At 39.3% G+C, this 17,593-nt stretch overlaps 1 protein-coding gene across 3 annotated transcripts in view; it reads right to left on the bottom strand.

Moving 5' to 3' along the window:
• Positions 1-17,593, bottom strand: part of ASPH (aspartate beta-hydroxylase) — a 224,029-nt gene that overhangs the window by 144,606 nt on the left and 61,830 nt on the right. For 2 of the 3 annotated variants that reach the window (XM_082719000.1, XM_082719001.1), the window contains 3 exons: positions 16,904-16,945; positions 3,717-3,809; positions 921-995 (listed from right to left, as the gene is read on the bottom strand). In XM_082719000.1, coding sequence (XP_082575126.1) covers positions 921-995; positions 3,717-3,809; positions 16,904-16,945 — 210 coding nt within the window. The remainder of the gene's footprint in view (positions 1-920; positions 996-3,716; positions 3,810-16,903; positions 16,946-17,593) is intronic. The other variant, XM_082719002.1, reaches the window with a different exon arrangement.

Genomic DNA, 17,593 nt, shown 5'->3' with positions numbered 1-17,593 from the left:
CTGGCTGAGTAGAAAAGCCAGTAATGCACAGACACGGGCTCCTAGACCCCAGAGAGCGAATGGCAAAAACCCCCAGCTCAGCTGCAGACAGTCTCCCCAGCAGGCACAGACAGAGATGGACAGGATGTTTTACACATAACATCCAAACACCCAGGACTGAGGAAGATGGTTTAGCATGCCTGCTAAAGCAATTTCAATGATAGAGAGCCCCAGTTGTTTTTAAGAAACATAATTTTTTCCTTTAGGACTCTCTTCAGCTGACATCAAACCATTAGGCATATCAGGCTACCATGTGCTCTGCCTTCTTCAAAATCCCTTTGTGAGTCACATCTTGGGGTTATACGCTCTGCTTTTATCAAGGGGTGTTTCAAGAAATAGGCTCATAAAATCTTAACGTGTGGGTTTCTAAAGTATAATTTAATATTCTCTGTACAGAACTGCATGTAAGAAATGCTTTAGATGTAAGATTTGGGGAAATGTTTTATATTCTCTATGTAGATAGCTTGTTCATTTCCTCCCTGGTAATATGACTGATGTACTTTTTGCTCTGGCCACCAACCAAGTATGCAGCAGGTTCGGCGGTCGACAGCAGCCCGATAGCCCATTACAGCTTGCCTGGTTGTGTTCTACTTTCCTCTTCCCTGTTCTTGCCATCTGTTCTTGATGTATCATTGGTCTTAACTCATTTCTTCTTATTTATTCCTACCATTTCTTTATTAAACCTATGTGAGAAGTTCCTTAGCATTAAGGCAGAAGATAAAATGAGACCAGTGCTCTCTCAGAAATACCTGTCTCCAATAATTAAAAAAAACCACCCAGTTATGACTTAAATTTAAAAACCATGTCAAAGTCACTTCATGTAATTAGTGAGCAAGCAATTTGAGCAAGCAATGCATGAGAAAATAGGTTTTAATTCATACCATGTTCTGTGTAGACTGACTCATGGAGAAGGGGCTGAATTTGTTCTTCTACTTCATCTTCAATATTCCGAGGTCCTAAAATGATTACAAAACATAACTAAGTAGAAAAATATCTCGTATTAATGAAGAACATGAAACATGACATCCAGGTACACACATTTCAGTGAATATATTTGGTTCATCAACTACGCCACCTTTTCATATTCGTTTGCGCCCTTTTTATAAGTTGGCAAACACAGTAAATATTTAAGATTGGTTTTATTTTGACAGAATATATAAATGTTTAGCAAACATCTCACAGAGCAAAATTACATGTTTTCTAATTAACAAAATTCACAATCATGATAGAATAAAGAAAAAGGGATGGGCAAAGCTTTCAGGAGGGAAGTACTGGGAAACAAAGATTAAAATGTGGAAGATGAGGCCAATATACATGAAAGGGCATGACCAGTCACTGTCTTCCCTGACAGTCAGGAGAAAGGGCCCCCTAGCTGGTGTGAGGACTGAGAGGGTCAGAACTGAGAAGACCCCACATGAAAACTGGCAATCCTTCCAGCTTTGGAGAAGCCCATCCGCCAGATCCCGCCGGATTGCAAGAGATATAAATTACAAAAGTCAACACTATCAGTTAACGACATTCCGACAACACTGTGCTGCTTATCGGATTACGGGGTTTGTTGAAATGTGGCGCAACAAATAAGAAGCTATAATGACAGTGACACTGTGATAAATTTTCTTTAACAAACATCCATGTTCAGTAAATTGAAGTAGCGCTAGACTCAGTATCATGTGTGCTGTCACTGGAAGCAATGCCAATGACATCAGTTGGTTACCCTGACGTGTTAAATCCTCGATGACAAAAACAGAGTAAACTCCTTTGAACTGCTTCAGGTAGGAAAAAGTTTAAGAGCCTGTTAAGCCTAATCACATTACCAAACCATTCCTGAAGCACAGAAAGTACCTTCTATTTTTATAGATGGTTATATGGCACAAACCACGTTTATATGTATTTGCATATAATTACAGAAGAGCCTGCCAATCTCTGTTCTTCCCTCCTTGGCTCTCACAATGCCCATGACAGCTTCCTAACCAATTCCTAGTTTCACGAGTGCTGACAGCACCATCCACAGAGAATCTAATATTGGTAACTAGAGTGGATGGCACTCTGCTCCTTTGCTTAACCCTCTAATAGCTCCCTCTGCCCGAACAGAGATGAAAATCTAAGCTCCTCAGAACAGAACAGAAGACCTCCACAATCAAGACCTGCTCCCATGCCTCTCCAGAATCACCTGCTACTAGCCCTGGCTTTGAACTTGGGGAGTCCACCATGCTGTTTCATCCTTCCATGATTCTGTGATGTTCCTCCTTTCCTCTGGGGAGGGTTAGTACAGGCAGAAGCTAGACTGTAGTGAGTTAAAAACTGGGTGGAACATAAGGTGAAGAAAGCTATTGTAGATTGTTTCAAAAATCTGGCTACTACAGTGCCGGGGACTGGAGGGCAGATACAAAGTTCTGTAGGGACCAAGAGAGGGTTTACTTTACTGTGTTGTAATGAAAGGTATGTACCTGGGTTTGTAGGACAGATAGAGAAAAGAAAGAAGCCAAAAATCTAGATAGTAGAAAGGTTGAAAGGCAACATTTAAACTACACCAAACATTGCAAAGAAGTTGAAAGGATATGAGTTGATAATAAACTGATGGATTCAGAAGGACAAGTTATCAGTTAAATGTAGAGTAGTATTAAGAAAAATTTTTAAAAAGGAGAACAGAAACAAATGGCACATTTCAGAGTGAGTTATTACCTTTGGAAAAGAAGATTTTTAAATTATAAATTTATTTAGTTCAACGTAACATTTAGTGCAATGGAGATGCTAAATCCAAATACACATTTAATTATAAGACTTTTTTTTTTTTTTAAAGTAGCTCTTTTGCTTGAGTTGTGGTATTCTAAAGGATCGGGAGGGAGAGAGTAAATTCCAGGATTATGTTTTGAACAAATAAAAACATCAGAGCAGCACAGGGATCTTAAAAGGGAGAAAAGAAAATCAAATATTCATACAGTGATAATAAAATTAGAGTACTGGAGTTGCCAGTAAATATGTAGTGTCATACCAAACCCTTCCAATAGGTGGCAAAATGAAACCAAATTTGGGAGAATGATTAGGTAAAGGGAAGACTTGCAGCAAATTAAATTGCACTTTGCAATACATAGCACAGCACAAACAGGAAATGAGAGTAATAGATTTGAATTTCATTTGCCAATAATTTATTCACAGATTTTAGGAATCTTCCTTCTGTGGGTCACAGGCCCTTGGGCGACTAAGGAGATAACTGAGTTTATCTATGAACTCATGTGGATATACAACGGGCCTCCACAGCATTATGTGGGGGTCTGGGAAGTCTCTGATGGAGAAAGGGGACCCTCCTATTAGAAAGACTGGGAGCCCAGTAGGCCTCTGTTACATCAGGGAACAGTCAATGACGACACTTGTGTACACTGCATGTCTGACTGTTTTCACTGCAAGAAGTTCTGGAACCGGAGAAGCCCGGCATTCAGTTCCTAACTGCTCCTCTGTGCCTTCGGTTCTTGATTCCCCCAAATTAAAATTATCCTGTGTAAATTTTTACCAGAAAACATTAAGTTTACTCCAAAATCTCAGAAGAGAAGGAGAAAAAAATACATCATATTCCCGTAAACATTGTGACACAAATTATGGGTAAAGCAGCCTTCTGGAAACAGCCCGCGGCACAGCCGGCAGCCGGAAGCACATCTGGTCGGAGGTGGAGGAGAGCTTACCTGAGTCCTCGGGAACCTGATCCTCCAGCCACGGGTATGGCTCAGCTTCTTCCGGTGGGACTGTTGGCTTTGAAGCAGATCTTTCTTTAAGGCCTGCATTTTTATTCACAAAGTTAACTTGAGTTTTTTCTTTCCCTTTTTTTTTTTTTTTTGACATATTAAGTCAGGAAAAACAACATTCTAGAACACTTCATCAACAGTACAAGTAATTTAGTTTCCAAGACTTCGTACTCCCTGAGAATGTGGAGGTGCTTAAAATCTGAAGTCGGAAGGTAGACTACTCTTTAACCTCATATGGGCCTTGACTGTCTCTTCACCTAAGTTAACCTTTCACTTAAAAACAATAAAACAAAAAATCCCTGCTTAAGCACTCACGGATCTCTAAAATAATCCTGTCTATACTTGCCAAAAGAAGTTCAATATGAATTCAAGCTCCCCGTGTTCAAAAGTGATTAATTAATTGCTGTTTGAGCTCTGAATCCAGCTGCGAGACAACTAAGATACACTTGAATTTGTTATTTGTTTCAATGCCCTATTTTGATTTAGATATAATTACCTGCTCTTCTTAAAAACTATAGTTAAAAATGAGAATCAAATCATACATAACTATTTACAATCTTCCCAAGGTACCACTTACAAGCATACTGTTCTATAAAGAGCTAAAAGACATGCAAACAAGGTTTTGTTTTTTGTTTTTTGTTTTTAAACGTCTTAAGGAAAATAAAACATGGGGTAAATAAGCATGAAAGCTGATTTTAAAAGCCAACACCAGTCTATGTTAGACTAAATTATTTCTTTGATATTCTATTTGAAGAACATTAAAATCGACCTTAATTAAATACAACTCTTTAGAAAGCTAACCCAGGTCCCAGAGTCTGTCATTCCCTCTACCAGCTCCTGGCTCTATGTTAACCCCAGCAAGAATCTTGTGCCAACAACTGTTACCAGGGGAAGTGTGTCGTGCACGTCAGTGACCTACAGTGAAAAGGTCAGTACAGATCTGAGAGGCATTTTTCTTCTCTCAAGCTCTTCAGACCACTCTTAATGTCCATATGCTATTGTAATCTGCAAAACTCTCAATGTCTTTTACTTGTTTTTGATTCCTTGTACTTTTCCTGACTGTTCCCTTCTCTTTTCTCTCATTGGCAAAAACACACTCCCACCTTCTTCTCCCCAGTCCTAAAAAGAGTGAGACAGATACACAGGATTCTACCCCATCACTTATATTTGCTTTAGTTACTTATCTTCCACACAATTTACATAAAAAACCTGACACTATCAAAACAAACACCAGTGGATACAGCTGTGTTCTACTCCTACCAATTTAGGGACTTTGAACTATAATGTAGACTCCAAAGGGATCATACACAAATAACCATGAATCCTAAATGTAGTTCAATTTCAGGGGGAGATGGGTAGAGACGAAGGCCTTATTAATAATAAACCCATTACATTTCAAAATTCAAATTTAGGACTGAAAACTCCCATGCTCTTTCCCATTTAAATAACTCCTTCCTCAATAGTCTCTCAACTGTTAAAGGAACAGGTATGAAACTATTCATTGCTACGTTCTGCTGTAAACCTTCCAAATTGTGTCATTGATCTTTGTACTCTCAGCACCTTGGGAAATGCCTGGCACATAACAGGTACCCATAAGCACCTGCTAGAGGGCTGAATGCCCCCAACAGTGAGGCTCCTGAGGTCTGCAGAGATGCTCTGTGACCAGGGCTCCCTGGCAGCACTAGAGAGGCAAAAGGCTATAAAGGTGGGAAAGCGGACTCAGATCAGTTTCCTACTATTATCAAAGAGATTCTTATCTGTGCCGGGCATCCACCACTACAGCCCAGGTTCTGTCCGTTGTGCTGGAATTGTTATTTCTTCCTCAGAAATATCTCCGTTTGCATGAAAACTCACAGGGTCATTCTTCACTAATCCTCAATGCAGCAGGTTTTCAAATTGTGCTCCGTGGGTTCAATAAGCAGTGAAATAGTTCCCCACCAGACAATAAAGATTAAACGGCCTGCAAATCCCATTCTTCTTAGTTTTTTTTTTTTTTAAGATTTTATTTATTTATTTGACAGAGAGAGATTACAAGTAGGCAGAGAGGCAGGCAGAGAGAGAGAGAGAGAGAGGAGGAAGCAGGCTCCCTGCTGAGCAGAGAGCCCGATGCGGGACTCGATCCCAGGACCCTGAGATCATGACCTGAGCCGAAGGCAGCAGCTTAACCCACTTAGCCACCCAGGCGCCCCCTTCTTAGATTTTTAGGCAGTTTCATTTGAAAACAATTTTTGATGTGAGAAGTGTTTGAAAACTACTAGCATACCAATATTTAGACATATGGTTCCCCTCGTTGTCAGCCTTCTCTAGATCAGCTGGAGTTACTTGTCTCTAAAATTGAAATTGTAGAACTACAGGAGAAAGCAAAAGCATCTAACAAGAGAAAATATTGAGCAGTTTTCCTTCCTGTCGAAAGTGGCAGCTGAATTGTAAATTTATTGATACTTGGTCACAACTATTTCCCAGAGATGAAATCAGCATAAAAGTAAACAGTCTTGTAAACTTCAAAGCAGCTGAGGATCACATTAACATATCTCCTTCCCTAGACCCCTATTAACTTTCTAAAGTTAAAAAGGAAAAAAAAAATGCATTTTAAACTAATTCTTACTAGTCTGCTAAGCCACAGGGAAGAATTAGGCCTATAAGCTTTCATTCTGGTGTTTTGAGAAATTATATTACCACCCAAATCTACTTTAGTCCATGAATAAGTGTTCCTCAGGAAACAGCAGTAAATCCAGGTTCATAGAAGATTTTAAGGCAAAAGTAAAAATTAAACAACTATATATATATATATATATATATATTCCCCCCAACTAGTAATCAAAGGTTTTCAAACTGGATTTATGATGAGGTATAAATGGTAAGGAGGTAGTCCTGAAATCAATGTTCAAAATTACATTATGAAACAAATGTCATCACTTTTGATGTTTCTGGGACTGCATAACAAAACACCGCCTCGCACTAGCTCCAGTGAAAAGGAAATTTACTGTCTCATCTCCCAAGGAGTGTAGAGACAGGCGGGCACGCTCTCAACACTTAGTGTCACCCTTGCACCAGCCAGGCCATCAGGGCTTACCCAGCTGCAAGCTCCTCTGTTGGACCAGAGGACATCTGGAAACAAAGAACCACCTCTTCCTCTGCTTCTCTCAGGCTGTGAGGAAATCTTTGCTGGAAGCTCAAAACCAGAACCCACTTCCATTCCTAAACTGGCAAAGGGAACAGGATAACCACACGCCTGAAGGTAATTATCTAGGGTTGAATGAAAGTTCCAAGTCAACCATGAGAGCTCCTGCATGATTTGAAGAATCAATTCATTGCCTTAAAGCATACCTTGTTTTTGGTTTTTTGGGCGCATCCGAAAAATTAGGAAAATTAGAAAGAAACATGTCTGCATTTAATAAGTATATAATTTTTTTCCTACAATTTTAATTAAAAATGGAAGGTTATAAAGTAAGTGATGTGAGCACTTTAAGTCAAACATTCATAGCCAACTTGACTATCTGACAGTTACTTTAGTCCAATATTACCTTACTTCTTTCACTGCTACCCTACTATACCCAAGAGCAATAGGAAATAAATGTATTTTCTTCTCATCTGTTTGCAGCAGTTTAGAACTTACTAAATTGCATGTGGCATTCATTCACTCAACAACTATTTAGCACCTACTAATGGAAGGCACTGTTCTCCAGAGAATGCACACTGAAAAGCCCTACTTCTCATAGGGAGGGAAAAATTTAAAAAATAAGAAACCTGAAATATTTAGAGAATACTGAACAGGGAAGATATGGGACAGGGCGTGCCAGGCCATCAGGGAATGAGGACAGATTATCTATAGTGAATTGATGAAGAAGGGTCTCATTGATAAAATGTGAACAGATTCCTGAAGGAAACCAGGGATGTGGCCCTGTGACTTACACTGGAAGAAGGTTCCAGGTAAGGCTCTGGACCAGCAAGTACAAATTTCCCAGCTGGTCTGGGGTGAGCAGGTGCTGGGAGCTAGGAACAGTCATGTGGCCAGTGCAGCTAGAAAAAAGAAGCAAGGGCATGAGAATCAGAAAGGCCCTGGGGCCACTGATCATGGAGCTATCTACTCTGGCTGAAAATAAAGGATTCATTTTTCCCAAGAGTCTATACAAACCACTTCCTCAACAAAATCTGGGAAAGTGAGAATTACAAATAGGACTTCGAAGACTTAGCCCATAAAAGCTAAGACATTTTAAAAAACTGGCTTATCAATCTTTGGCATACAGATTCAGTAGTGTAGAGACTGAAGAAAATTTTGATCTCACCAACCTAGGTTACTCCAAATGCTGAGATTCAAAGCGGAAGAGCTTAGGACTGCTACTGCTTCAAATGCAAGTAGTCTGACAGTGTAAATTACAATATAAATTACAATATAAATTACAAGAATAACCCTAATAGGTACATGAACTTGAGAAATATTCTGGAAAACCGAAAACCAGAAAGACGCACATACTGATGGGCCACACTCATCATCATTGCAGCTCCTTGCTTGTAAAATCAGCAAATACAGATCTTTGCAGGTATCCCAACTGCAGCCCTGTCAAAATTCTGAACCTGTCAGAAATTTAAAAAGCTGCCCCATGATCTACCGTAAGAGCCAGTCCAGATTCAAAGCGTCTTCACGTGATCCAACATCGACAGCCAGCCAGCCAGAAGAGGACGACCTCAATCTCAGAAGAATGAAATTGCCAAAAGCACTCCTAAGACGCTGGGTTTCAGGACCTCTGAAGGGTCTCCACCAAGACTGGAACTCAGCGGGCTCGCGTGAACACGTGCAACACGCAACAGAAAACAGGAGCTCGGGTTCACGCACCGAGAGGGCCGCCGCGGAATTCCACCTGAATCCCATCTTGAGCAACTACCACTGATGCAGCCTGGCTTTCCGCAAGTATGGGAAGGGGATAAAACTCTTGTCTTAGAAGGCAAGAATTAAATGAGAGAGTTCAAATCCAGCAAATACACACCCATTTTCTTCCCGCAAATTAACTTTTCCCTTCATTTCTTCCAGAAGAGCCAAATTTACCACCTTCCCTGCATGCATACTACATGAACACAGCAACCGGCAACCTCCCAGTGGTTAAAGCATCCTGCAATCACAGAAAGGCCTACACCTGTCTTCAAAAATTCTTTTTAGTATTACTCAATGGCATATACAAAGCTGAAGTATTTTTACATGATCTGGGCTTTGTATGTTCATCATTCGATAAATCTCTATTGGATGCCTATTATCCTCAGCTCTCATGATAGGCACTGGACATAAATCACAGTCTGGTAGGAAACAAAATCCAGGAATGGCACGAAATGATGAGCGTGATAACTGGGAAGACACGCAGTGTCCTCTCCTCCCCCCCCCTCCCCCCCCCCCCCCCCCCCGCCCAGGAGGATCGGAGAGAATGTTAGTGCAGACGTGATGAGTCAGCTGGATCCTGCAGCAGAGGTGGGACATAGCCCACTGCATGAGGGGGAACACATTCTAGGCAGAGGGGAAGAGTGGACAGTGCTGGCATTAGCTGGCTCCAATTCATTATTTTCTTCCTCCACCCCTTATTTCCTAACATTTCACAGTAGAGATGACAGTCACCTTTGTCACTTGTATCCCCAGTGCCTAGCACAGTCTGGAATGCTGCAAACACTCAGGATATTTGTTGAAAGGATCAATACATGAAAAAGATGATACTGCACATGGGTATTTATCAAAAATAGCACAAAAGCTTTAAGTATATATCTTCCTAAGATTTAAGTACATATCTTTCTCTCATCTCTTAGGGTACAAGAGCAGTAATGTTTGAGGCAAGGAAGAAATAAATGACAGAACTCTATGATGTACAGATGCTAATGCAGAGTGATAAAAACACATCAAGTGAAATCAAATGAGGTATGAAATGAGAACAAAGAAAAGGAAGATAGAGGACTTCCTGCTTTGTAGGGCTTACATGATAGAAGCTTTTGTAAAAACTGATTTCTATGTAAAAATGATACCCAAACCGGTAATAAACATCTAGGGCACGTGGTTTTACCTTCAGGCAAACAGAGGAAGGACAGGAGACTAAAGACTGTTACTGGGGATCTTTTCAGATTACTCCAAACAAGATTTCCACGAGAATAACACTTAGCCGATCTGCTACATAACACCCGCCCTTCAGTTTCCCAAGAATGAAAACCTCTTTAGCTAGAACATGGGGGGAATGAACAATGTGCCAGCTCCTCACGCAGATCCAATACCAGCTAGTTCCCACAGCCACATGACAGTATTACCTTCAATTTACAAATGAGGAAAACTGGCATTTCTAAGATGCATTTCCTAGTGAAATAATCCAAGTTAATCAATCTGGAGAATTGTTACCAGTGGAGAATGATAATCCAAGTTAATCAATCTGGAGAATTGTTACCAGTGGAGAATTATTCCAGAAGAAGGAATAGTGGAGGACTGGGGAGAAAGGAACCAAAGCCAGGAGATGGAGCGTAAGTCACCAGACCCATTTCACAGAAAATGACACTACAGTTAAAACATTTAAAATTTTTAAAATCGTACTTGTGGGTTACTTTTATCTGTTTTTTAATGGAAATATATATATATATATATCCTTATCATCGAAATAATCATTACAAAAATGTCTGAAGGTACAGAGTTGTATGACTAAGCAGTTCATAACACTATAAAATATTTTCCATGAACTAAATACTTATAGACTGAATCCTCCTGGGTTAACTCAGGCATTCATGCTGAAGGATTTATGTCAATTTATCTAGCAAACTCTCCCTTATCATGAAACGTTGAGAAGACCACTTATATACAATGCAAATCACCCACAAAGTAAAACCAAAAATCTTGTAAAAAAGAAAAAAAGTAGTAATAAGATTTCTTAACAGTGATTACTAACAATGTTGGCAATAACCTTAAATACACACATAAATCCTTAATGATATGAAACAGACACTGTGCATCACAACAAATGAAGAGAAAAGGATGATATAGTTCTTCAAAAGAAGTCACCTAAATATTAAAGGACAAAAAGGATTCTTGGAAAAATTGCTAGGCTCCCAAATATTTTTATAAAACTGACCATCGTTATCTTTACAGTGACCCTGCCACTCATGTGAAACACTATCCCTACAAAATTAAAGAAAATTAGGCCAGTAATGTCATTTCTCAGAACCTGATGTATCATCTCATAGTGTAATTCAAAGAAAAATTTTGTTTGTGATATGGCAAACTTACTTTCTTAGCATTTTACTTTTTCTTTTCAGGATTTCTTCTTACTCCCAACTACTTTGTATTAGGAAATTTTTGTCCCTGTTTTTAGATGACTTTTTGCAAAAAGTAATAACCTCTCTGGTTTTTTTTTTTTTTTTTTAAGATTTTATTAATTTATTTGACAGAGAGAAAGATCACAAGTAGGCGGAGAGTCAGGCAGAGAGAGAGGAGGAAGCAGGCTCCCGCTGAGCAAAGAGCCCGATGCGGGGCTCGATCCCAGGACACTGAGATCATGACCTGAGCCGAAGGCAGCGGCTTAATCCACTGAGCCACCCAGGCGCCCAACCTCTCTGGTTTTAATTATCCTTAGATAACAATATGAAGCAGCAGAAGATAGAAATAACTATGCTCCAAATTAAAAAGTGAGTAAAAGTCAGAATACAAGCACAGTTTTAAACTCATTAATCAGGAGCAGTTTCTCCCACACTCAGTTTTTAGTTGACTAGTAAGTGCCAACGCAGTTAGATGAAGTATGACCTCAGCTTCAATAAATTCAGCCAAAGCCTTCATTTACTGAAGAAAGAGGAAAGAAAGAAAAAAGAAGTTAAGAAAATAAAACCATTCCCAGTTCATAAGAGCTCTTGAAATATATTTAAATGCTTTTAGTAGAGATGTACCAATTTAATTCTTAAGCTGATATTCAAAGGAAAACTATGACAGAAGAAAAATATTTCCAAGAGCTATAGCAAGCAATAGATAATGTGAATGTGCTACTGCTGATTAGGTTATTCTTAGATTTTTTTCCCCCCTTCATTTTCTTAAATTTAGCATTTATATACTTTATCCCACATCACTTTTATCTCTTAAAAATCAGTGTAGAAATTCTTAGAATGCCCTCGGTAAATGCAAATATAACTATCAGCCCTCCTCCAAGAAAGAAAAAAAAAATCTGTAGAAAAAAATGACACTTAAAATTTGGTACATGAATTAAAAAATCAATCCATTTATCTTAGCAGCAAGATCTACCATCAGGATATGTTTCTAAGATGTTGTAACTTTCATGTGTGTGGTGAGTATCTGTTTTGCTGCTTGTCTGGTCAGTGCTCAGTTGGAGCCTCCCTCTTCTCCCCCCAGAAACCGTCTTCCCTGCAGGAAACATTTCCTACGGTTTTAGCGGGGCCCATTCCAATCCCCACCCAAAGTGCTGTGCACAGGAGACAGGCCGAGAAGATTAACCATCCCCAACTACAGGAAGGGTCACAAATGGTCACCAGACGTACCCAGTCCTGCTGCAATTCTCTCAGAGACTTGGTCAGAGCCATTCCAGAAAATTGGCTCTTTGCTCTAAATAAAAGATCTGTCTGGGGCCTATTGAGGGCCATCTTCTTCATCAAGTGGTACCAACTCCCGATAGACAAGTCAAGGAAAAGCATCAGCAGAGCCAAGACTTGAGAAGTAGAAGACACCCAGATCTGATGACAGGTCTGGACTTGGATTTACCCACCCAAAGCCATTGCTCCTCTATCTGCCAACCAAATAAGCCATAAAATTCCCTGTGTGGTTTCCAATGTCCTGGTAACCAATACAACAAAACCCTAATTGACACACAAAACCCCAAGTGAACACGTGTTACAATTTCTTTGGGCCATGGTTTTTGAACAAGAAAATAACAGGATTGGATTAGCTAGATTGGGTATTATTCTCTAGGATTTCCCCCTTGCTGTATAATTCTGTCAAATGGAATTTTTGTCAACTAAATGTCTAAGTGCTTGATTTTAAGCAGGAAGAGTGCCAGCCCCTAAGAAAATGGCACACAACACTTTTAGCAACATTGGCACTTAATGCTAATTCATTTCTGGTTTGAACTATCTTCAATTAGGCCAAATTGTCTGTTTTTAAGCTCTTCACAGAACAAGTTGAAGAATTATTATTTTTTAGGATTTATTTATGAGAGAGAGAGAGGGAGCATGTGCACAGTGAGGAGGGGAAGAGAGAGTGGGAGAAAGAATCCCAAGCAGACACCGCTGCGTGTGGAGCTTGATGCAGGGCTCGGTCTCATGACCCTGGGATCATGACCTGAGCCAAAACCAAGAGTTGGACACCTAACCAACCGTGCCACCCTGGCGCCCCCAAAGAACTATTAAAAAATAAATAAATAAAAGCTTTGTTGGCAACATTTTAGATTCTGTTACAACAGATCAGGCCGCCCTTCTCCCGTCCGTAACGGAGTCTCACCGGCAGTCACAGTTAGAGATTTCAGACTTCATGCACAGGACGGCACAAACCATTTGTAGAAGTAGATTCTTATTGAAATTGCATTTTATTAAATGTCTTCTGATGAAGCTGTGATCTCTAATTAGATCTCGGATTTCAAGCTCCTTAGAAATGGTAAACCACAATACAATCAAATATGAAAAACAGATGCCGCTCCCCCCAAATAACTGAAAAACCGTGTGATAGGAAATGAAAGCGTATCTTAATTTGAAATATTTAAAGTCTTGTTACTTCTCTTCTGAGTCTGTAAAAATATCATCAGTAAAGGTGTTCTAAAATTGTTCTTCTACATCAAATTGTTCCTTTTATTCATGACTGCATCCAGAGTTCTCAGAACAGTAGGCACTGCATGCACTGGCTGACAAAAGCAGGTGGGGAGGAGTGGCGGGAAGAGAAGCCAAGAGGGGGAGTAGCCAGGAGGCATGGAGGGATGGAGGAGGAGGTAGCAGAGCCAACAAAAGTTTGGGGAGGAGAGACTCAAAAGGAGAAAAGGGGGAGGAGAAGGAAAAGGAGAATCCAGGGAAGAGCCTGAGGAAGGGGCCACCCCTGAGAGACTAGGGGGAAAGAGGCCCCGAGGGGCTGCCCCAGGAGCCTGAGGAGAGGGAGAGAGAGGATGGGGAAGAAGAGGTGAAGGGAGAGGGGGAAGGAGAGAGGGAGAAGGGCAGCTGAAGGGGACAGAGAAGCAGGAAGCGTGAAGGGAAAGGAGGGAAGAAGACAAAGGGTAAAGGAAGAAAGAAGAAAACCTCCCACCCACCTGACCACCTGTCACACCTGAAAGGCACTCCGGAAAATCTTAACGTTCTTATTTAACTCAGAGAGAAGTATTCAGTCGATTAAGAAGCTCATTACAATTCATATTACAGGTATACATTTATCTGGATACATGATCAATAAATTAATAAAAACTGAAGCTATGACATCACATTTTTATTACATGGTTTTTACAAGCATCATCTTTGAAACGGAGAGGCATAAGACAGTGCATCTGAATTTCAAACAATGTACATACTGAGCACCAATAGATACACCCAAGGGCTAGCTGGAACTCCCCAGCTGGAGCAGTACAAAATTTTCTATGCCATTTAGCAGCAAATCACGATGAAGAACATTACCATTTCCTGCGACGACGATATTACAGCTTTCAGTTCTTCCTTTTCTGGTTCTCCCCCTTGGCTGAGTGTGCATGTCTGCCAGAGCTTTTCCCTTCCTTTGCGTCATCTTTGTCTTTGGACGCCATTTTACCGGAAGTATCCTTGACATTTGTGGACTTTTTCCTACTTTCCTTGGCTTTAGCGCTTCTGTCTAGGCCCACATTCTCCTTCTCTCTGTCCTTTTTCCCCTTAGGAGACTCTTTCCTGGATACATCTGCGTCAGGAATTTTCTTATCCTTCCGGTCATCCTCCTTTTCCTTCTTCCCCCTTCTTCTCTCTTCGCTCTTACTCTCCTTCCTTGACTCGGGCTTCTCTTTTTCTTTCTTCAGCTCTTCTTTAGTGAGTTCTTTAACTTTCAGGTTTTCCAACCAAAGGAAAAAAAGTTTATTGAAAGCATCTCTTAATTCACAGGACAGTAATTTAGTGCTAAAGTATGGTCTTTATCTCTGCACACACATGAAACGGTCATTCAAAAGAGACTTTCATCCCCTACTTTTAAATTGGCTAAAACCAGATACAAACCTCGACAAAGTATCAGCTACCAAAGAAATGCCAGAAACTCGCCATCGTATTTTTCCAACTTGAAACAGGTTATGATTTCTCTTAAAATAAGGCTAACATGCAATATGATGAAAATGAATCCATCCATGAATGTTACACAGAGTGTTAACAACTCACATTTCACAATTATAATGACATAATTAAAGGAATACTGGCAACATTAAAAAAATCTCCCCAGCTTATAAGCACCCATCCAAAGATAATTTTAAAACTTTCAGTTCTAACAAAAAATTATGTCCTTAAAATAACTGTGCTTACAAGCCTTGAAAACAAATATAATGCACAGATTAAAAAGGTAAATACCATTCAATTTTCTTAGGTAAGGAAAAAAAACAATATCCACGGGCGTGAAATTTTAAATTCATCATCTGTAGTACTTCAAATGGACAAGTAGACATTCTTGTCTGCTTATAGCCAACATTATAAACTCAGTATTCCTTTAAGTATGTTTTCCAGTTAATTTATTTATGTACAGCCATTCAAGCCAACATGTTGTCCATCCATGCTCATAGGCAGGGGAGCAATTAAATGGAACGTACAGCTAATTCTCAGTCTCACGTGAGACCAATCCTGCTTTCAACCCGTTTTACATAAAGTTTAACCGAGCTGAATTTGAATTTCACCTTCTTGCTCTTTCATTAGGAAATACAAAAGAAGCAAGGTATTTACTGTATTACATAGCATTTAAGCAGAAACAAAGAGAACGAAAGATTTCTTTAATAAAATGTGGAAGATGTTTATGCCCATCAGAATTGCTTAAAATTCACATAGCTCAAAATGTTATTCTATTCTTCCTGAAAATCTTACTAAGACCTTCTAAAAATATGGAACATTCCTAAAGAAGCAACTGTCCGAACCCTCACTGACTTCAGTGCTGTTTGCAGAGACAGAGATCACGCGGTTGCCAGAGTGTTATGCAATACTCTACAATCTTGTTATGCACAGCTTTTACAATACTAAATTTTTAATGTCTGATTTGCCTCTCCAGATCAAGAAGTATAAATTCTACTTAATCTTTGGGCATTTATCTCATAATTAGCGGCATGAGAATAAAATGTAAAAACTGTTTTCCTTCCTGGGAATTATTCAGATGGAACACAAAATTAAAACATTAAAATCCCCTAACCTTAAGATTAAAATACAAATCACAAAGCCCTGCAAGTCACAGTCATAATATTTTATCAAAAAACAAACTAAAAACCATATGCCAAGCACTTGAACACAAAAGAATATTACAAGTTGATAAAGAAAAACATGCACTTTTCCCATGCCCCTATCCCTAAAGGACATAAACACTGACATGTGAACAAGAAAAACCACAAGGATATAAAAAAAAAAAATGCTGTAACAATAAGCTGTTAGCCTACATATGATGGTTGTCAGGTACAGTAATTTTTGAAGAATTAAAATAATCAAAACACAGCAAACTCTACACCAATGAAATGCAGTACTGCAGACTATAAATCTAAGTTTTCGTTTCATTGAAAACTACAAGTGCTCACACTGGCTTTTATTAGGTTCTAAGATAGAGGGTCACCAGAGCTTCTGAAGAAATGAAATCAATCAGTGAAAAATTCATCTTTTTTTCCACTAGTAATTAAAAAAATTCAAACTTATGTTTTAGGTTAGACAGTATCAAGTTTAGATGTAAGTTTAGATATAACAGTACCATGATATCATTATATGTTTCTAAAGACTGTTACAAAAGTTTTGATACAATAAAAAGGAAATTACTTAAAATTATAGGCTTGAGGCAAGAAATTCTTTAAGGACATCTTGATGAAACTACTACAGGCCAAAGGTGCAACCCAAATCAAAAAGCAATGTTTAGCATTAGTAGTTGCATTAATGTATCTAGAAAATATCATGCAGTTTCAAGCATTAAACTTGATACACTCAACGCTAATTTGAAAAACAGAAAATACCTTTAGCCTTAGTTTTTCTCTTGGCTACCCCACCAGGTCCTTCTGTTGACATTTACAAGATGAAAATAGGTTATAAACAGAAAATATTAAGGGAATTAAAAATGAAGTATTTTTTAAAATATAATAAATATCTATAGTTAAAATCAATGCCTCTATTAAATTAAGTTAAACTTACCATTTAAAAAGAACACTCCTTCAACACATAAATATCTACCATTTATGTCATTTTGAAACCTTACTTTCACTATAACAAAAAATGCACTGTAATCAGCCTATGATTCAGTCAACTTCATGACTCACGGTAGACCTGAAAGAATCGTGGGCTTAGAAAAACCTAATTGCCACTGGAAATAGCATTTCCCACTCAGCTATGCCTGCACTGCCAGTGGCCTTCCGCTTGCACCGATGATCAATTACAAGCACCACACATGAAAGGACCAGGGGAGTTTACTCCCCTATTCAATTGTCACTGCCATCCAAAAAAAATGATAGCATATTTTTATTTATTTATTTATTTGACAGAGACAGTGAGAGAAAGAGAGAGAAAGCGAGCGTGAGAGCAAGCACAAGCAGGGGGAGTAGCAGAGTGAGAGGGAGAATCAGGTTCTTCACTGACCAGGGAGCCCAAAACAGGGCTCGATCTCAGGAGCCTGGGATCATGACCTGAGCTGAGGGCATACACCCAACGAC

This window comes from Mustela nivalis (genome assembly GCF_964662115.1).
Source record: "Mustela nivalis genome assembly, chromosome: 2".
In the NCBI taxonomy this organism is placed as follows: Eukaryota; Metazoa; Chordata; class Mammalia; order Carnivora; family Mustelidae; genus Mustela; species Mustela nivalis.
Note: the sequence above shows the minus strand (reverse complement) of the source record. Positions and strands in the feature narration are given on the sequence as shown.